The 19,130-nt window shown below is 40.8% G+C and overlaps 5 protein-coding genes across 6 annotated transcripts; 1 reads left to right on the top strand and 4 right to left on the bottom strand.

Annotated features, from left to right (window-relative positions):
• Nucleotides 1–1,038: 1,038 nt before the first annotated feature.
• LOC108594876 lies at nucleotides 1,039–3,380 on the bottom strand. Its single transcript, XM_017980013.1, has 4 exons — nucleotides 3,330–3,380; nucleotides 3,108–3,263; nucleotides 1,262–1,426; nucleotides 1,039–1,197 (listed from the first exon to the last, which is right to left on the bottom strand). The coding sequence occupies exons 1-4, from the start codon at nucleotides 3,378–3,380 to the stop codon at nucleotides 1,039–1,041; spliced, it is 531 nt and encodes a 176-aa protein (XP_017835502.1).
• Nucleotides 1,667–2,792, top strand: LOC108595453 (HVA22-like protein h). Its single transcript, XM_017980692.2, has one exon. The coding sequence runs from the start codon at nucleotides 1,746–1,748 to the stop codon at nucleotides 2,628–2,630; it is 885 nt and encodes a 294-aa protein (XP_017836181.1). The 5' UTR covers nucleotides 1,667–1,745; the 3' UTR covers nucleotides 2,631–2,792.
• Nucleotides 3,381–3,522: 142 nt separating the features above from the next.
• On the bottom strand, nucleotides 3,523–6,125 carry LOC108595050 (FACT complex subunit Ssrp1). The gene is made up of 3 exons (XM_017980192.2): nucleotides 5,945–6,125; nucleotides 4,308–5,894; nucleotides 3,523–4,250 (listed from the first exon to the last, which is right to left on the bottom strand). The coding sequence occupies exons 1-3, from the start codon at nucleotides 5,996–5,998 to the stop codon at nucleotides 3,690–3,692; spliced, it is 2,202 nt and encodes a 733-aa protein (XP_017835681.1). The 5' UTR covers nucleotides 5,999–6,125; the 3' UTR covers nucleotides 3,523–3,689.
• A 3,394-nt stretch (nucleotides 6,126–9,519) lies between these two features.
• Nucleotides 9,520–11,491, bottom strand: LOC108595197 (serine palmitoyltransferase 1). Its single transcript, XM_017980384.1, has 6 exons — nucleotides 11,404–11,491; nucleotides 11,222–11,292; nucleotides 10,669–11,159; nucleotides 10,287–10,614; nucleotides 9,862–10,227; nucleotides 9,520–9,800 (listed from the first exon to the last, which is right to left on the bottom strand). The coding sequence occupies exons 2-6, from the start codon at nucleotides 11,270–11,272 to the stop codon at nucleotides 9,636–9,638; spliced, it is 1,401 nt and encodes a 466-aa protein (XP_017835873.1). The 5' UTR covers nucleotides 11,273–11,292; nucleotides 11,404–11,491; the 3' UTR covers nucleotides 9,520–9,635.
• A 511-nt stretch (nucleotides 11,492–12,002) lies between these two features.
• LOC108596966 (heterogeneous nuclear ribonucleoprotein U) lies at nucleotides 12,003–18,952 on the bottom strand. Of its 2 annotated transcripts, XM_017983214.1 has the most exons (10): nucleotides 18,569–18,943; nucleotides 17,638–18,351; nucleotides 16,727–17,572; nucleotides 16,160–16,668; nucleotides 15,960–16,088; nucleotides 14,545–14,716; nucleotides 12,907–13,820; nucleotides 12,668–12,836; nucleotides 12,508–12,608; nucleotides 12,003–12,447 (listed from the first exon to the last, which is right to left on the bottom strand). In XM_017983214.1, exons 1-10 carry the CDS (start codon nucleotides 18,714–18,716, stop codon nucleotides 12,271–12,273), a joined length of 3,879 nt encoding a protein of 1,292 aa, XP_017838703.1. In that variant the 5' UTR covers nucleotides 18,717–18,943; the 3' UTR covers nucleotides 12,003–12,270. The 2 variants fall into 2 exon arrangements, with proteins under 2 accessions (XP_017838703.1, XP_017838704.1); XM_017983215.2 differs by lacking the exons at nucleotides 12,003–12,447; nucleotides 12,508–12,608; nucleotides 12,668–12,836; nucleotides 14,545–14,716 and having other exon boundaries at nucleotides 13,667–13,820; nucleotides 18,569–18,952.
• Between the last annotated feature and the right edge of the window lie 178 nt (nucleotides 18,953–19,130).

The raw sequence follows: 19,130 nt of genomic DNA, 5'->3' as shown, positions 1-19,130 counted from the left end.
ACAATTAATTTCGAGTTTCGATTTCATTTTCAATAGCCCAAACAATGGGCTGGAGCCATCGCTTATTAATCTTATTGAAAGGTTGCTGTTTTTTCTGCAAGTTCAATGGGCATTTTTCTGTGTCTTGATGGGTTTTTAATGCGTGCCGCAAATGTCATGAGCGTACATGAGCAGGGTCGCACGCTTTTGTAGGTGAAAGATGCCAATTAAATAAATAAATATAATACGTGTGCCACTTACAATAGGCAAATAGCTTATAAAGAACTTGTCTACAAAAACTTGGCAATGATATACAAAAGAAAAAACACTTTAGATTGTTCCAAGCGCATTAGGTGTGGATAATCTCAGGGGCAGTTCTTAAGTTCAATTTACACCGAATTTTCAGCTATTCAATTTAGATTTTGCAATTCTAATAACTTTGCTGCGGTTATACTATAAACTGTTAAAAGCGATTTCATATTTGTATTTCTATCAGTTGATTTTTGTGTGAATTAAAAACTAACAATTGGCATTAACAATTTTGCATGTAAAAATGTTAAATTCTTTTCATTTATGAAATGTTTTTTTTTTAATAGTAAAAATAAAGCATCAAAAATTCTACATTTTGAACATAAATTCTGTTTTTGAGAACGTTAAAATTATTCTAAGTACTGCGCACTTTTAAATATCATTTAATAAATACCTATAAACCTTTCAAGATCAAACCGGCACAACTTTCGCCAAATATATTACATGCACATATGTAGAAATATATACAAAATAAAATGCAATTGACTTACAGACCCGCTTTGCTGACCTAATAATTTAAAAGTTGATAACAAAGCATGTGCTGTAATTAAAAATATTGCAATGCTCGTTAAGATGCAAAATAATACAATAATTGTCGGCTTATAACAATGCAAGAACGTATTTTATTCAATACATATATTCACTTGAATTTACAAATTGGTTTATTGCACTGCCCTTGAGCTCAATTGTAATCAGACATATACTATAGATAAGTATATATTGTATTTTACAAATGCGATTTGTTAAATTTCACTTGCGAAATTCAGTGAGCGTAAAAAATACCTTCAGCTGCAGACGTTCCCGTTGCTCAGCACTAAATGTGGCATATATAGCGTATTCTCCAAAGGGCAGTGGCAGCAAGTCCAGCGATTTGACAGGAAAACGAAAGTGCTCTATTGACAGTTGGGACTAAAGTTTAAAGCCTCTTTGTTAATTAAGATAAGTTAATTTAAGTTGAGCAGCTTACTCTTACCGGCAAAGGACACTTGTTGACGTTTGTGTAGTTGGCAAGACTATTGAAGATAATATTGACAAAAGGATGATTGCGTTTCTCCAGATATTCACAAAAATCATGATGGCTTACATCATAGAGAAAGGGCTTATAGCCACTAGCTCTCTTCAATAGTTGTATGCGCATCTGCAAATAAATTAAAAGGATAAACGCTTGGGAATCAAATCAAATTCCTTAAAAGTATTTAATATTATTAACATCTTATTAATAGATAACCGTTTATTAGTATATAGTTTACACAACTATATACATTATTTTAAATAGAAGTAGTATGTTTTTTTTTTAAACAACTAGCAGGCGATTCATATAGACAGCAAACTGAAATCGAAATAGTAGACTATACAACAAAACATAAATTACAAACTTATTATTTATGTTACCTACAAATAAAAATTTGTTTCTAGAAAAAGCACGAAATAAACGTTAATCGAATTTCGATATAATAATGAATATCTTTGGTATGGTGACGCGTATCTTGACCATTGTCTTTGGCACACTGCTGCCGGCACGGAAGACCTACAAGGCGCTGGGCGAGTCAGAGCTCAATGCCTGGGGCAAGTATTGGGTTGTCTATGGGCTCTTGGTGTTTCTGGAGGTGCTGGCCGATGCGTTCTTCTCCTGGATGCCGCTCTACAATGAGTCCAAGCTGCTGCTGGTTATATGGATGGTGGTATCGGCGCCAAGGGCCAGCGTTTGGATGTTCGATTCGATATTCAATCCGCTGCTTGCGCCACAAATGCCCAGAATCGATGAATTTCTGCACCGCGGACGACACAATCTGCTGCTGGATGCTCTCAATTATAGCTCGCTATTCTGCTTGCGCATGCGTGACATAATCTTGCCCTGGCTGTCCGACTTCTGGCACAAGTCCCTTAAGCCACAGCCGAGCGCATTGAAAAAACGGCAAACCATTACCATAGAGGAGCAAGTCATTGAGCCTTCGAGCTCTGTGCTTATCGATCCCAAGCCTCAGGAGCAGTTGTATGTGCATGAGCTAACCGAAGTGCGTCAGCAGCAGAAGCACTCCCGTTCACAGACTCAGATGCTAGAGCACAAGGCCAAGAAATCGTCGCAACATTCGCTGCCCGAGCTGGCCAAGAAGTTGACCAGCACTGTGCCCAACTTGGCGCGCTCCGCCAGACGCAAGTATAACTATAATCCAGCTGTTGAGGATGATGAGTCCTTATTGCATGATAAGGAAGAGACTTTCATGAACGTCGAGGACTTTCTAGCCAAGTCAAAGAATGAATATCTTATGGGCGAGCTGCAACAACAGCAGCGTCAATTGGGCTCGGCTCGCAAGGATCATTATCGCCGTCAACCGATTTGAATATATAGTACAACACATATCAGCTAAAACCCGCATGCATATGCAAAATTTAAACAAATTTACTGTGTAACAATGACTTGGATTGCTAATCAATATGATATTTTTAAGTAATCTATTTTAAGTCAACTTGCCAATAAGAAAATTATTATTTGTTCGAGATGATCAATTGCAGTTTAATTTTTATAAGCAATGAAAATCAAAACAAGTCGATTTAATTAACATAAAATATAAAGCTTTGGCTTTAAAACATTTTATCTACTTGATACGGATTAATTTCAAAAGTGTGCATAGGAATTTTTGAATTTTAGAAATTAAACGAATAAAATATTTTTAAGCATATTAGACTTCGAAACATTCGAACTTATCAACTTTAAAATCTTTCAAATTCATTGAAACAGAGAGAAGGGCTCAAGCTATGTAAATGCTTTTAAATACGCATTAAAGGTGATGTCACTTGTAAATAATTTGGGAGCTTACCGTTATTGGCTGCTTGGGAAAATTGATTATCTGCAGACGTAAAGCCACTTCAGCAACATCGCGCTTAACCGCATATAAGCGGCAAGTGTTAAATATTGTAATGTTTTGATCGTAGCTAACGCACTGTATGTTAGTGAACTTTGCCTTGCCATTGATCTAAAAACAGCAACATACTTGAATAATAATTATAATACTATAATATATGGCAAATTTGAGTTTAACCTGCATTGCTTGCAGAAGCAAGATGAACAGCAGCAACGATCGCAGCGCCATTTGCAATTGAAACTTTGTATTAAACTGAACTATTTTTTGTCGATTGGCAAATAAAGTGCGTTGCGGCCGACTGAGCTCAATTTATGGCTAGCTGATAAGCATGATTATATAGCAATTATTTAAATCATTTTGAAGAGCCGCATTTATATCGACATGTGTGGTGTTTAATGGAAAAAATATAATATTTTCTCGGCCAGCAATCATTTTACAACTGCCAGAGGCTAACAAAAAATTCTTAGTCTACACATACATATAGTATATAGTAATAAATGTAAGAGAATGTGTGTATGCTTAGAGTTAATCAATAATTTAATCGCTGCCTGAATCATCATCGTCATCCTCATCATCACTGGCGCTGGCATTGCTCTCCTCATCACTGGCTTCGTTATCGCTTGCCTTTTTAGTCTCCTTGTCACTATGTTCATCATCGCCTGACTTACTTTTCTTTTTCTCTGGCTCACTGGCCGTTTTGTTAGCCTCCGCTGAGCTGCTAGAATCATCATCGGATATGTATTCCTTGCTCTTGAAGCCGCTACCTGAGGTGTTGGCCTTCTTCGTCGGCGATGTGTCTGATTTGCGTTTCTTGCTGGACTTGCTGGAGTTACCCTCATCATCGCTGCCGTCACCAGCGGCTGGCTTATAGTTACGCATTTCATCGTGATAGCGCTGCTTATCCTTGTTCGCCAGTTCCTCCCACTTGGATTTGTCCTTGAGTTCCTTCCACATTTCCCCGCCCTTCTTAGCAATTTCAGTCACCTTAATGCCTGGATTATCGCGCTTGATTGTCTCGCGTGTATCGTTAAGCCATAGCATAAAGGCTGTGGTGGCGCGTTTTGGCCTATTCGAGTCCTTCTTCTTGCTAGTTTTTCTCTACAAAATATAAATTATTTAGTTTGCGACTAAAATACAATTTAAAATTTTGCATACCGTGCGTTCCTTCTCCTTGTGCTTCCTTTCTTTTTTCTCCTTCTTTTCACGAGATTTCTCTTTGTGTTTTTTCTTCGGTGAACCATCGCTGCCACCATCTCCACCACCACCACCACTGGCATCGCTATCGCTATCCGATGATGATGCATTGCTGTCGTACTCCTCAGCCACATCAGACTCATTCTCATTGGGCTTGAAATCTTCATCGGTGGACTCTTCATCTGAGTCATCGCCATCATCATCGTCCTCTTCCTTCTCACGCGCTTCGGCCTTTAAACGCGCAAGATAAGCATCCGGTTCGTTTTCATTATCCGAGTCGCCAAAGTCAATGTCCTTGTAGCCACCCTTATCCTTGCCCATGTTCTGCACGTGCAGCTTGCGTTGGGAGCAAAAATCAAACATCTTGGGATACTCCTCCTTTTCAATGGATGAGAATATGTGGACGGTGCCATTCTTTAGCGTCACCTCAAAGTCAAACGAGCGCGTTGAGCCGCCGCCTCGTGCAAAGTTCACGGTGCTAATTTCCTCGAAGCGGATGTGCAACGGTGGCTTATGTATATAGATGAAACCACGCTCTAACGGATACAGATAACCAGCAGCGGCCTTGAAGGAACAGCCCACAGCTGCTGTGCCAGAATGGCCAATAAAGTTGCCCGGTCCGGTGATCTTGCGACCAATAAGCACCTTCATAATCTTCCCCATAACTTCATAGACGGGACCCGACAACTCCTTCTCCAGCTTGCCGTCATACTTGTCGCGCAACTCAGACTCGCTGAAGGGCAGCTCAATGCTCGTTTCCTCATCGGGCGCAAAGAGCATGACGAGAAAATGATAACGTGTCTGGCCCTGCTTAATGGGCGGATCCAGTGAGAGCACAAAAAACATTTGTCGGCTGTCTTTGTGTGGCAGCATAAACAGACGCAGCACTGAGTCCATGGGTATTTTGTAGTCGAATGTCTTGCCGTGCAGCTGGAAGAAGGTCGAGAAGATTTTAATGTCGTAGCGACCGCGAGGCGTTAGTATATGAATTTCGCGGAATATGGCAATGGACTCGCCGGAGGCCGATATGACCGATGCCTTGTTCATAACATTCTGATGGAACTTCTCCACAGGATCTTCATCCGCTGACTCCACAGCTGGTATATGAAAGCGCATCTCTAGCAGACCCACGGGCGCATCATCATTCTGATGAAACTCCAGTGTCACCTCGTTTTTCCCTGTTACACATTGCGATACATGCGACAGTGGCACCTCAAATATGGTCTTTGTGTCTTTATCAAAGCTTAGCACAGAACCCATGAACCGTGCTGTGCCCCAATTCCACCCCTTGACGCACATTTCCTTCTCCACCATATCCTGTGCATAGGCATCCTTGATGAATTTACTCAACTTCTCATGCTCGCTGTCACGAAAGCCGGTGAACCGATGCAGTGCGCCGCTTTTTGTAAACACACGCAATCCCCAAGTGCCCACGAATTTTTGTGCATTTATCAAATCAATTTCCTCAGCGGCAATTTGGTCTACTTTGCCGGTTTTAGTGTTCTTAAACACAATGTTCTGCTCTGTTAGCTTTATACGCCCTGCGGACTGAGAAGACAATTATCTTTAACTTTTGGCAAACTGCGACTCACACTTACCATAACACCGCGAACTTCGGCGCTTATATCGCTGTACTCTAGTGTCTCGACCATTTTGCATGTGCACAGCACTTAATACTTATTAACAATTCAATTGGTAATGCCAATTACACCAAAGCACGTAAATTCTTAATAATTTGCAATACAAAATTGGCACGAGAAAAATGCCGACACAATAAATAGTGCGCGCCCAATTTTAGGTTAGACGCTAGAGTAGGGCTGCATAAAATATTAAACTCTCGATGTGACCAACGTAACCACGGATTTCAGTATTATTTAGTATTCAGTGTTGAAAAAAAGCAGCGCCCGATGCAAATCAACAGTTGTTATTTCTGTATATCTTAATTTTAAATTATCACATTGCAATTTTAATAAGGTATATTATAAAAACCATATTGTATATATGTATGGTAACATCCCTAGAATTAACGCAGCAGTGTGACCACTATCAACAAATATACCACTTGGCACGTATTATCTTCAATAATAAAGCTGTGTGAGAGAGATGAACATAACGGTTAAATAGCGCAACTAACTTCACGTGCGATTTTTACAAAAGATGAGCCGCCAACTCTTTCGTATTCGTAAAATTGTCATTACAAATTTTCAAATGGATAATCCCAAGGCGGTGAAATCATTTGTAACACGGCTTAAATGCATAGAAGCAGGAGTTGTGGCATTATGCATACCATTTGAAATAGCCTTGTATGCTTGCAAAAAAAAGTATAGAGGTAATTCCGTGTGCGTTTACGTTATGCTTGGTGACCGATTTAAATTAGATCATTTTTCAGAGTGGCACAAGTGAAGGTATGGATATACTGAACTTGTGGCTTAGAAAACTCATAAGATCTTATATAAACGAAGGTGTGGACTGTGTTTCTTGTTTTCAATATTTTAATTTGTGGTCCAAAGCATTGGTATGTATGTATGTGCTTTAGGCTTCATTAATTTTGTTAGACAACCAATGAGCAGCGTAACAGCCTCTGTGCTGCTGCCTTATCATTTATTTTTTGGGCCAAAGAAGATCTATACAAACATGGGGACAGCATGGTGTATACTGCTGCGGAATTTATACTGGACATTGGATATCGTTGTTACGTTTATAGGTAAGAACTATACGCACCTAGTTAGCAACTTATAAAAACAGTATTTTTAGTGAGAAGACGAATAATAAGATCCTCGTGGATCAGGCATCTAAATTAATATGGGCGATGATTGGAATACTACAAGTATTTACTCCCGTGTCTACAGAAGTATCTCAGCAATTTAAAAACCGTGAGACTTAAATTCATATTTATCACACTGAGGTAATTAATCAATTTAAAATTCCACAGTATTTAAACTTCTGGTTCAAATTTATGGTGGTATGTTAGACATTAGAAACAGACTGGCCAATACCATGACAAATTTGTGTTTGCACTACTGTAGTACTGATAAGAGCCTAAACTTGGCTTTATCTACTTCGGATTGGCTCAACAAAATGATTGAATTGATTGCCGATACTTTTTAACGAAACAATTCAATACTTGTATACATTGTACATTTGTTATACAATTTAATATTTGACAGCAATCTTTTCTCGCTACGTTTACAAAAGAACTAGGGGAGCTTTGTCAAATATGTGTAAAATTACTTGGTTGCGGTATTACGCGCTTGACGAAGAGTTCATTCAAAATGCTGATGTTATTGTTAAATCCGTAAGTAACTAATTGATTAAAATAATATGTATTAATTATAATGTTGCAGGCCAATATATGAATATGAAGATGATTTACATTCGATCCATCGATTTTTTATAAAAAAAAGAGTAATACCACATCAAATACAGATCTGTGAGATTGTTTATAAGATGGAAGACTTTCAACAAGTAAGGTTTACAACAATTTAACAATATGCAATTAATCCCTTTATATATTATAAATAATATATACATATATTATAATATATATTATAGCAACTGCTTAATGAAGAACTATATTTGGGTGGATTTGTCAGTGAATTTATCGCGTACTACATTCGTATAACTATTAGGGATAATGCAGCATTGAACTTGAAAGTTTTGATGAAAATGTGGCAAGATACTATTAAGGGTATGTACTGTTATACATATTTTTATCTTTACCTAATAATTTACTATGCTTGCTTTTTCTGTAGATTCAGACACCTTTATTCATTTTTATAGATACAATATCATAATCGAGTCTTTTGGAAGTCTCTTATATGCCACTGATTGCCCTGAACTGTTGAAATTCTTTTGCTCAGGACTTCTTGAAAGCGATTTCATCAATTCACATGGTTGTGCTGATGTCATAATGCTTTACATACGGTTAGTTTTATATGCTGCATGTTTGTACATTTTAATAATTATATTTTTTTTGCCTAAAGTTTAAAGTATTTAAATGGACATTGGTCTGCCAAGCAATTGAAGGCCACTTTGTTTTATTGGATTAAATGCAATAATAAATACGCTCAGCATTCGAATAGTACAAGTCAATGTCATGTGCAACGTTTGATCAAATTTCTCCATGATTTGGTACAAAGCGAACTACCCAAGCGTAACACAAGAGTTTACCGCTACTTACGTTGCATTGTAGCGACAGCAGATCCTGGCAATGAGCTGCAATCTTGGCAGCTTGAACTGTAGGAATTACTTAATTCTCCGCTTAGCATATCGCACGATCAGTATTATAAATTGGTGAGATCAGAGAACCAGCTAAATTTAAGCATTGTGATTTGTTATACATATATATTACAGTTGGAGCTTATGGAAATGCATATGCTCACAGACGGACTGGGTGCTGCTGTCGTTGGAGAAAGTAAAGGAATTGATGCAGACTAGCAAGTGTCAACTTTTGTCAGAAGTGTACTTTAAATATGCGCTTAAAGTTAATGCAGATACTCAAATGCGCATATTAAGCAAGCTTTTGCCGCTGGCGGATAGAAGAAGCTGGCACTTGCAACAGGTACTTCATGTGTGTAAAAATAGCAACAACTTAGAGCTAAGCAAGTTGGCAGCCACGCAACGAACTGTCGACAAAGCGTATCTGGAGTTGTTGGAAACATTCCATATGCGGAGTACACCGAAAATCGATGCAGATAAAGCGAACTTTTTTGACTTCCCAGTGTAAGCGCACTTTTTTGCATATTTGTGCTTCGAAAAGTTTGAAGCGTAAGTATGTGTCAGATAATGCCTACCTAACTTGGAACAGCTGCGTTCAACGTTAAAGCAGCTTCTAGTTTATGGAACTCGATGCAGCAGACTTGAGACAATCAGAACAATTAATTATGCCATGGGCAATGTATTTTCAATCGTCGTAATCGTGACGATACAGTAGATAACGTTTGATTTTCAAAATCTATGCATACACAAATATACATATTTAATTAAATTCAAGCTGTAAACTCTGCTTTCTTTAAGTTTAATAATGATTGGTAAGTTTTTATATATGCAACTTAGTTAAGGTCTTAAGCTTCTCGACATTTTACTAGTGACTCCAATTATTGTTTAACAATTTATATATGTATTTATATCTGTGCAAGCGTAATGATAATTCTATGATTTAATACAAAAAGTATTTCTTACAAAAATTTGTATGTGCTTAACTGTAATTGGACGACAGTACAACAAATTGGTAACTTAAAACTATACACAAATATGTATGCAATTTCCTTCGCAATAATGAAGGCAAGCTTAAAGCACTTCAGTGGAAATCTTTTCAATGGTATCAAAGGCAGCTTTAATGTCCGTCTCATCCAGCAGACGATTAACGGCAATGCGCAAACTGGGACGCACGGGTTTGCGTTCGCGGTTCTGCAAATAAGCAGCATCGACAACAGCCACGCCATTCTCAATGCACTGTGAGGAGTATATGGAAATGTTAGAAAGTAATTGTTGTTGTAGTCATAATATTTTATACCTTATCAGCCAATAATGTAAGCAGCTTCCGCTCCGTCTGCAAATCTTCATGCTCCTGACTCATATACAAGTGCTTCACGGGAGAGAGTTCATCTCCCTGCAATCGCAACATGCTGAAACGTTTAAAATATTGCTGCACCAGACGCGACTTTTGTTGCAGCTCCTCAAATATGTGTGGGTCACGCTCAAAGCGATCCAGGGCGGAAATAGCAGCCTGCGTTAGCATAGGCGGCAACGATGCAGAGAATATATAGCCCAAGCCAGAGAGACGCTGATGCTCGGCTATAAAATGTGAGCCCACACAAAAGCCGCCAATCGTGGCCATGGCTCCCTCCATGCCAGCAGATATCAAATCTACCTCTTCACGCTGCCGAAAATTAAAATATTATTAAAAGCTACTTAATAATATTCTTAATTTACACTTACATTAACGTTGAAATGCTCTGTAATGCCGCGGCCAGTTTTACCCAGTGTGCCAAAGCTAATACTTTCATCCAAAAATAATCGCAACTTGTACTTCTGACGCAATGCCACAAGCTCTGGCAAGGGACACAATTCGCCTGTGTTCATAAAGATGCCCTCGACAACCAAAAATCGACGCGTCTTTAGCGCTTTCTTGGGGTTTTTTAGATCGCGTTGTTGTTGCTCCTTCAGAAGACGCTCCAAATCTTGCATATCATTGTGCTTGAAAAAGTAGATAGTACTGCGAGAGGCATCCAGACCTTTTTGCACAGAGAAGTTAACGGCTTCATCACTATGAAGTCAAAGATTAGCTTAAAAAATATATAAATGGTTGCCAAACACATACACAAAAATAATGTCCCCACGCTTAGCATAGGCGGGTATAGCGCTAGCTACAGTCGAGAAGCCATACGAATACACTATAGCCTCCTCCAGTCCCATAAACTTGGCCAAGCGATCCTCCAAGTCCAAATGCACATCCATAGTGCCGTAGAAACCACGAGGCCCACAAGAGCCAACGCCATATTTGCGTAGCGTTTTGCATGCTTCCTCCAAAATTTCACTATCCTCTAGGAAACCCTGATAGTTATGTGAACCTAGATTTAAGCAGTCGTGTCCGTCTACTACAATGCGTTTGCCCACACGTGATTGCACCAAGCGTGTGCGCAGCAAAGGATGATCGGCATCCGTATCAGGCACTAACGGTTCCGGTTCATATTGCTCAATAAGCTGATCCTCCTGCTCTTTGGTCAGTCTTTTGCCGCTACGCCTATGCAAGAGCAGCCATATCACCGTGATCAATAATAGCGTTTCCAGTACCAGCGCAAAGGTCGGCGTCTGCAATTAGAACAAATATATTAACTAAATGCATGTAAAAGCTACACGCAAACATTACGAACATTACGAAAAATGCTGCCTAATTCGTTAAACAATTGTATTGTGCCCAGCATGTTGTAAGCTTTTTTTTCCTCTGCAAGTGTGAAAAATCAATTAAGAGTCACGCCGTTTTTACTTATTGATTGTGCTGCGACTATGCGTCATTTCCAACTGACGCGCCTGGGCATGCTAGCAATGTAAATACCTCGTAGCTGATTAGGCCTCCAACAGTTATATCTTTAAAACAAACGATTCTGATAAAATGCAGGCATTAAAGAAATAATAATAAAAAAATATTTCCGGGAGTGTGACCACGCTAAAAATACGCAAAATTACCAAAGCTGTATCGATATCGAGCATAAGTATATCGTCATTGTCGGGTAAAAAACGCGCCAAACTGAAAGAGCGCCAAGATTTGAGCGTCAATTAAAGTGCAGCAATTTTAGATTTTTGTATGTGTTTATTTATTTCTTAATTTTTTTTCTGAGCTTGTCTTCCATTTATCGTTTGTGTATAAAATATAAAACAATAATGTTAATTAAATGTTAAACAAATTGTACTGTTCTAGATACGTAATCAGCCAAAGAGAAGTGCATTAATGCTTCTCTAACTGCTATATATGAACAAAGGTTAGGAAATTATTAAGCAAAACATAAAAAAAATTTGTTTTTAGCTGGGCATTAATGCACAAAAAATATGTGTGTTGTGTGTAAAGTGGGCGCTGATACAACACTTGTTGTATATACAATTTTAATTATATATATATATATGTTATGTATATATATTTATATACTACATTTATAAAGTTTTTCTTGTTGTAGTTGTGATCTGCTTATTTGTTTTTTGCATAAAATGTGTTTTTAAGTTGTATTTATTAATCGCTTGGATCTTTAGACACTTAAAAACTGTTTAAACTAAATTTAAGCGCAATTTTGTTGTGTTATTATGTTTAAAATCTATCAATTAAAGTTGGTTTTTGTTTCATCTGTTTGTTTGCTTATTTGTTGTGTGATTTTTCACTTGCTATTTAAAATGAAAGCGGATTCTCGGCTTTGCATTCTGTCTGCCCCGCTTATTTTTTGTCGAGGCCCGCATTGGACTGTGTGGAGTATGAATATTGAGACCAATAATGATTGGTGGCACCGCCATCATTATTGCCAGCGATGCCCGCAGCGCCACCGCCACTCCCACCGCTCGCACTGTTGGCACTATTGGCCGTTGATGCTCCACCACTGGCACCTTGTTGTTGCTAAAATAGATTAGAAGCATAAGCCAGAAATCGCCGCATTGCATATTAGTTTAAGCTTACCTGCCACCAGGACATCCATTGCTGTTGTTGTTGCGGGTCGGCGCCTTGCCAAGCGGATTGCTGCTGCTGTTGTTGTTGTTGTTGCTGCTGGTTGCCATAACCTGCAATGTTAGTTGATTAAACCAAATTGTCTATTAAAGGTGTCCTCCACACTATTTACCTTGCATTTGATTATAGTTCCAATATTGTTGTTGACCGGCGGATTGTTGTTGTTGTTGCTGGTATGATTGTTGTGGCTGTTGTTGCTGCTGCTGCCAGACGCCTGGCTGTTGCGTCTGCTGTTGTTGCTGATGCTGCGCATATGTGCTCCATTTGCCACTTAACGCAGGCTGCAATAACAAACGACCAAAACAGAATTAGAAACAAAGGTCAACACCGGAGATTGCATTTGGATCTTACCTTAACGCCAGGCTGATTGCCGCCACCAGACTGCGGCTTGTACTGTTCGTAGCCGCCATGGGCTGTCATATTGCCGTACTTGGGCAGCGTTTGGGCAGCTGAGCGCTCATAGCCACCGCGACTATCTTCTTTGGTGTCGCGGTGGCCATGCCGAAAATCCCGTTGTTGCTGATGATTGCCTCCACCGGAGCGATAGCTGCTCTGGCTATTACCACGATTGCGATCGTTGCTACCCATTCGATTGCGATCATTACCGCCGCGTTCTCGATCGCGATAATCTCGTGAGCTTCCGCCACCGCCGCCGCCATAGCCACGATCCTCATAGCCGCTGCGACGATTATTTTGCATCCAGTTTTGCTGACCGCCACTACCGCCGCCGCCGCCGCCTCCGCTATAGTTTCGATTACGATTGTCGTAGCCGCGATTTCCACCGCCGCCGCCACCGCCACCGCCACCACCATAGCTACGATCATCATACCCGCTACGCCTATTGTTTTGCATCCAGTTCTGTTGGCCGCCGCCGCCGCCGCCTCCACCACCGCTCCCATAATTGCGATTACGATTATCGTAGTTACGATTGCCACCACCAGCTCCTCCTCCGCCACCGCCGCCGCCACTGGAGTAGTTGCTGCCACCAGCGCCGCCTCTTCTGGAGTCGTTCCAGCGACTATCATAGCGTTGACCGCCATGATCTCGACGACGATCGTCAAAATGACGATTGCGATTTCTATCATCACGTCGATAGTTATCGCGTCCGCCGCGGGATCGCTTGTCACGCGACCTGTCTGCATCAATGGCCTTCTTGCCTTTCTCATTGTACTTCTTAACCTCGGCCTTGGCCTCGTCCCCGTTCAGCTCCGTGTAGATAATGTCGTCGAACCAGCCAAACTCCAGGGAGGGCAGCGTAAAATTGGCTGCAAAAAGAGTGGGCAATCATAATATCAGTTGAGCAGGCAAATGCTTAAAGTTGGTTGAAAAATTCTGCAAGGTTTTACACAATTACAAGATTTTTTTTTTTTTTTTTTGTATAAAAGAGGGAAAAGGAATTTGGGAATGGTGGGGGGTATGTAACAGCTGGCGGCGTGCGTTGAGTACAAGTGGAAGAAATTTCGAAAATAGCATTGTATCTTGAATTATATTTTGAAATATTAGTCAGATTCAGATGCTTCATTGTCTACGGACGATTGATACAAATTTTTATAAAATCATGGAAAGATCCCATCAGTGTAGTTTAAATTGAATTTTTAGCGGACAAAAGGCGGACACAAGTGGAGTTGATTTATAATGTATTATTCTAGGTAAAACGCCTTAGCCAAGCCAACTGTTTTGTATATGATTGCAGGTTGAATAAGTTTCACAACACAAAAAAAGTATACGAAAGAAATGAGTTAAAAGAGATGCTTAGACTTAAAGTATAAACAATTACAGTTACATAATTAAATGCAGCTGCTTACAAACTAAATATACGTTACATTTTTAAGCATTATACATTATAAATATAATTTTTTTTTGTCACATATAAATAATTGCCGCATTTTATATAGTTACATAGGTGGTACATTATTAATACATTATTATTATTATATAGTTTTTTTTTAAACGTTGCTTTTTTGTGTTTTTGTGGTGGACAATATTTACCTCGTAAGTTATTTATTGTTGATTCTTTAACTGTAAAAGCATTTCCCTTTTCCTCTTTTTCGGCAATGCGACGTTTCAATTCATCTTCGCCGGGTATGCAAACAACCGCAATACGCTTGAAGTCGCTAAAACCCTTCATTTTACGTCGCTGGGCCGAGGCATAGGCATTCGTCTACAAGAATATTACAGTTGTTGGTTGGTAGATAGGTTTGTTTGGTTGGTTGGTTGCATGTTTGATTGATTGGTTGGGTTTATTTTGTTGTAGTTGGTTGAATGTACATATATATAAAGTATAGTCGAGTAACCCGTGGCTGTAAGGCAGGCTGCTGCTGTTGCATCTCCATTGATGATGATGATGGTGTTCTCGTTGTTGTTGTTGTTGTTGGTCGTGGCCCCCGAAGACGCTTACTAACTAAGACATACCTGAATTCGACATATACATAACGCATATGTTGTTGCTTTTTCAACAACTCCGCCAGGGAGTTGAGTTTGTTTTTTGTGCGTGTTGGGGTTTGGGTTCTTAACCGAGCCCCACACAAAACTGAGAAAATGGCAAACAACAGTTGACTTTTAAACATGTTCTTTGCATTGCAAGAGAGTTAGAGAGTAGTATTATATATATAGTGATGTAGATAATTTTGTTTATCGCTTATCGTTTTGCCGCTGTGCACTAACTTGGCACTTGGAGAGACTGATAATCTTAGAGAGAGAAAGGTAGAGAGTAGGTAGTAATAGTACATAGCTAATACGTTTACTTTCAATTTAGTTTTTTGTTTTTGATAGATTTTGAGTAATTTATAGTTACTTACAGTGGCTTCCATGCCGCACGTTCATCCATCCTTCAACAACTCCAAACATCTCTCCATCCTTACTTCTCTTACACTTTTTTTTTGCCCCTCTCCTCCACTACAGTCAACTGTTGCACCTAAAACCTAGGCTTTGACAATATACATAAACGCATACAGGAAATACTTACACACACGCACACTTACACAAACTAATTATCAGATTAACTTAGAGCCTAACACATACCTGCATACATTTTAATAAGTTGGCGCCTAAAGATGACGCTTGGGATTAATCACGCTCTTACTCACACACACACACACACACACACACAAACACACTCCCTTTCTTATTCACTCTCTACACACGCATACCAAGACCATAAACAAATTCAAATTTATGGTCAATTTTTGAAAACAAAATCAAAACATATAGAAAATCATAAAATTCCATCAATTTGTTTGCTCTCATTCAAGGAGCTACGCATATTTCCCGATTCGTTTGTCGTTCTTGTTTTTTTTTCAGTGTCTTTGTTTTTTGTTGTTGTTGTTGTATGTATGTATGTAAGTGTGTTTGTTTATGGTTATGTATGTTGGCTTTGTATGTGTTCAGTGTGTTTGATGTTTTACCTGATCAAGTATAAAATTGCGACGTCGCTTCATGGCAATGTCTTCCAAAGCGCCCAGACTATTCAAGCAGATTTCATAGACCTTATCCCAACGGCCCTTGTGCACCGTTTTACGCGAAGCACCATCAATCTGCAATTTCATAATAAAACATAAATTTAATTCAATGCGAACTCTCTCTACTCTCTCAAACTGAAACTCACTGTCATCTTGGCTATAAAAGCGTCCGGTCCAATGATGTCATAACGCTTGTCGGCTGTCTCCGACACATGCTTGTGCGTCCAGTGCGTCTTGCCGGCACCAGGCAGACCCACCAGTAGGATAACCTCGCATTCTTTGCGTGATTCGGCGCGCTGTGGGCCAGCAATGAGTTGCTCAAAAGGCAACAGAGCGATTAGCACATAGTCTGCCAATAATGCAACAGCATCGCGTGGAACAGGGACCACATCCTCATATTCTTCCTCGGCCACAGCCGGCTGTCGCTTCTCTGTCGATTCAGAGACAGTTTTGGCGCGCTTATTGGGCGATGGACCATCATCTTCTTCGCCGTTGGCATCCTGCGATGCTTCCTCCGGCTTGGCTGCCTCTGACTTCTCAGCCTCAGACACGGTCGCAGTTTCCACAGGCTCTGCAGCTTCAGTTTCAGCTTGGCCATCGCCATTGGCAACCGCTGCAGGTTCCAAATCAGTGGCTGCTTCAGCTGCTTGCTCAGCTTTAAGTTAAATTTAAATTAACAAAAATTTCAAATATATAAATGCTTTGGCACTCACCAGGCTCAGCTGCCTCGGACTTTGCTTCCTCGGCACTCTCAGCTTGCTCCGTTTGAGTTTCCATGGGCTCTGGAACATCAGCTTCTTCTGCTGTGTTATCCTCATTTGACTTGTTAGGGTTGGCGTTCTCCTCCATTTTGTCGCCTTCATTGCTAGCAACTTGTTTAGCCTCTTCTTCCTTCTTTTCAGGCTCATCATCATCTGCGGTGGCCTCATCCAGCACCTTCCACTTTTCCCCATCGTTGTCATCATCCTTATGCACGGATTCGGCGCGCTGCTTGCGTCGTTTGCGTGTTGGACGCTCAGCATTTACTAGCAAATGCTCGCTGTCGGCAAAGTTGACACTAAACTCATAGCCCTTGGTGAGAATGTGCGGAAAGAGTGCACCCTCCTCGCCCAAAATGCTCTTGTCAAACTCATGCGCCACACCCAAGTCCTCGCCATTCAGCGTATACTTGATATTGCAAGGCGTGCTCTCCAAATCCAAATAGCAGCCAATTACATCATCCAACTGATATGGCTTCCCATAATCGGTAAACTCGCTGTTGTTGGCCTTGCGTCCGCTTTCGCAATAACCAAAGGAATGTTCCGCTTCGCCCAGCAGCATTGTTGATGGCGGCAGGGAGAAACCCACACGAAAACCACGCACATGCGCTTCATCACGAAAATGATGCGAATTCTCTGGCACCGATTCCTCAGCAAGGCGCACCTCAAAGCACACTTTGCCCTCACGCACGCCGTAATTGGCGCGTGCACCGGACCAAATAAGGGAGTAAATCTCTGCGGTCAGCGGTTTTGCTGTAGTAAAATTTGTGGCATCAATGCGCAAATGCAAATCCGAATCAACTGCAGCGAAACATAAAATATAAGTACACACTTTTACATAAAAGTAACTTAATAGCTTAACTTACGCCAGCTGAGTCCCATTTGCTTCTCCTCCATGTTGGGCTCATCTTCCGGCACTGTCCGCTCCTCAGCAGCAGCAGCAGCTGATCCTTTCGAATCGCGCTTGTCGCCACTGCGACGCTTTGGCGAACGGGAGCCTGTGCGCGAACGCGTCTGACTGTGTGAGCGCTTGCGTCGTTCATTTGGTTTGTCCTCCTTTTCTGACTGTTCAGCTTCTTTTGCAGCTGCAACGGCGTCATCGCCGTCCACCTCCATTTGCTCGTTATCGTTACCATTGGACTGAGTTGCAGCTTTATCGGCATCGTTTGCATCATCAGTTTCAGCTTCATTTGCCACTGAAGTTTTCTCTGCTGCTTCTTGCTCTTGCTCTTCACTGTTTTCTTCTTCTGGCACTGCTTGTTCTCTTTCGCCAATTTCATCTGACATAAGCACATCTTGAGCTGTCTCTGCTTCAGCCTCAGCTGCATCTGTTTGCTCAGATTCCTGCGCTGGCTTGTCTTCTTCTTCCTCTTCTGCGTCCTTCATGTCTTCTTGGTCTGCTCCCTCAAACTCATCTGCTTCTGTTGCTTCTATTGCAGAGTCTGCTGTTGTTTGATCTTCTTCTTGTAGTGTTTCCAATTCGGGCTCGGTGGCTACTGGCGCAGCTGCCACCGGTGAGGGCGAACGCGACATAGAACGCGTTCGACGCTGACGTCGGCTTGGGGTAACTGGCGCGCCTTCTGTTTATGAAAATAAAATAAATGATATAAGTAAAAATGATATTGCGTTTAAATGCCGCGTTTTTTTTTTTCTTTGGTTATACAGACGCACACACACATGCTCACATTTTCAACTTTGCTGTAATGCGCACACACAGCAATAACTCGAATGATGCATACATACACATACACATACACTCACTCTCACGCTCGTTCGCACTCACACATACAAGCTTACCTCCATCACTGCCGGCGACAGCGCCTTCGACATGTGCCCGCAATCTTTCGATCAGCACCGCTTTTACACCTTTGGTATCTAGACCGCGAGACTGTAATTCGTTTCGCAGGTCTACCACCTTCATCTTGTCCAGCTTCGCCAAATCCATTTTTTCGGTTCAATTTTGAATGGCGGCGGCAGCGCAGCACTCACAATAAAAAACACTCACACGCACACGGCTCAGGCGCAAAGGAGAAAAACGTAAGAATGCAACACGGAAAAACACGCCGCTTCGGTGCGTTTAACTATTAAACAATTGTGTAATTGCTTTTTCGCAGATATAGCGAATTACACAAATATTAGCAATTGCATTTGCTTTCGCATTTATTGCGAATAAATAATAGCTTAAAAAACTATACCGAGAACGCGTTGAAGTGAAGTTGGCTGCGATTAAAAGGTATGAAAAACTATCGAACTGCGCGGATTCGTAATTGGTGGCACTACAGCGTCGCCAGACTGTTAAAAAAAAGCTGACAATTATTAAGGTACTGGCAGCACTGTCAATAGCAGCTGCTTACTGTTT

Source organism: Drosophila busckii, chromosome 2R, assembly GCF_011750605.1.
Source record: "Drosophila busckii strain San Diego stock center, stock number 13000-0081.31 chromosome 2R, ASM1175060v1, whole genome shotgun sequence".
NCBI lineage: Eukaryota > Metazoa > Arthropoda > Insecta > Diptera > Drosophilidae > Drosophila > Drosophila busckii.
This window is presented reverse-complemented; position numbering and strand designations above follow the sequence as displayed.

Bases quoted from the DNA above. Each gene is read 5' to 3' on its own strand.
- LOC108595453 (XM_017980692.2), top strand. From the start codon at position 1,746: ATGAATATCTTTGGTATGGTGACGCGTATCTTGACCATTGTCTTTGGC.
- LOC108595050 (XM_017980192.2), bottom strand. From the start codon at position 5,998: ATGGTCGAGACACTAGAGTACAGCGATATAAGCGCCGAAGTTCGCGGT. The intron at 5,895-5,944 runs GTAAGTGTGAGT...TTGTCTTCTCAG, and splicing joins CCGAAGTTCGCGGTGTTATG to TCCGCAGGGCGTATAAAGCT. The intron at 4,251-4,307 runs GTATGCAAAATT...TATATTTTGTAG, and splicing joins ACAAGGAGAAGGAACGCACG to AGAAAAACTAGCAAGAAGAA.
- LOC108594876 (XM_017980013.1), bottom strand. From the start codon at position 3,380: ATGGCGCTGCGATCGTTGCTGCTGTTCATCTTGCTTCTGCAAGCAATG. The intron at 3,264-3,329 runs GTTAAACTCAAA...TGCTGTTTTTAG, and splicing joins TGCTTCTGCAAGCAATGCAG to ATCAATGGCAAGGCAAAGTT. The intron at 1,198-1,261 runs GTAAGAGTAAGC...TTTAAACTTTAG, and splicing joins TCAACAAGTGTCCTTTGCCG to TCCCAACTGTCAATAGAGCA.
- LOC108595197 (XM_017980384.1), bottom strand. From the start codon at position 11,272: ATGCTGGGCACAATACAATTGTTTAACGAATTAGGCAGCATTTTTCGT. The intron at 10,228-10,286 runs GTAAGTGTAAAT...AATTTTCGGCAG, and splicing joins CAGAGCATTTCAACGTTAAT to CGTGAAGAGGTAGATTTGAT. The intron at 9,801-9,861 runs GTATAAAATATT...TACTCCTCACAG, and splicing joins TTACATTATTGGCTGATAAG to TGCATTGAGAATGGCGTGGC.
- LOC108596966 (XM_017983214.1), bottom strand. From the start codon at position 18,716: ATGGATTTGGCGAAGCTGGACAAGATGAAGGTGGTAGACCTGCGAAAC. The intron at 18,352-18,568 runs GTAAGCTTGTAT...TTTCATAAACAG, and splicing joins TGTCGCCGGCAGTGATGGAG to AAGGCGCGCCAGTTACCCCA. The intron at 12,609-12,667 runs GTAAATAGTGTG...CTAACATTGCAG, and splicing joins GAACTATAATCAAATGCAAG to GTTATGGCAACCAGCAGCAA.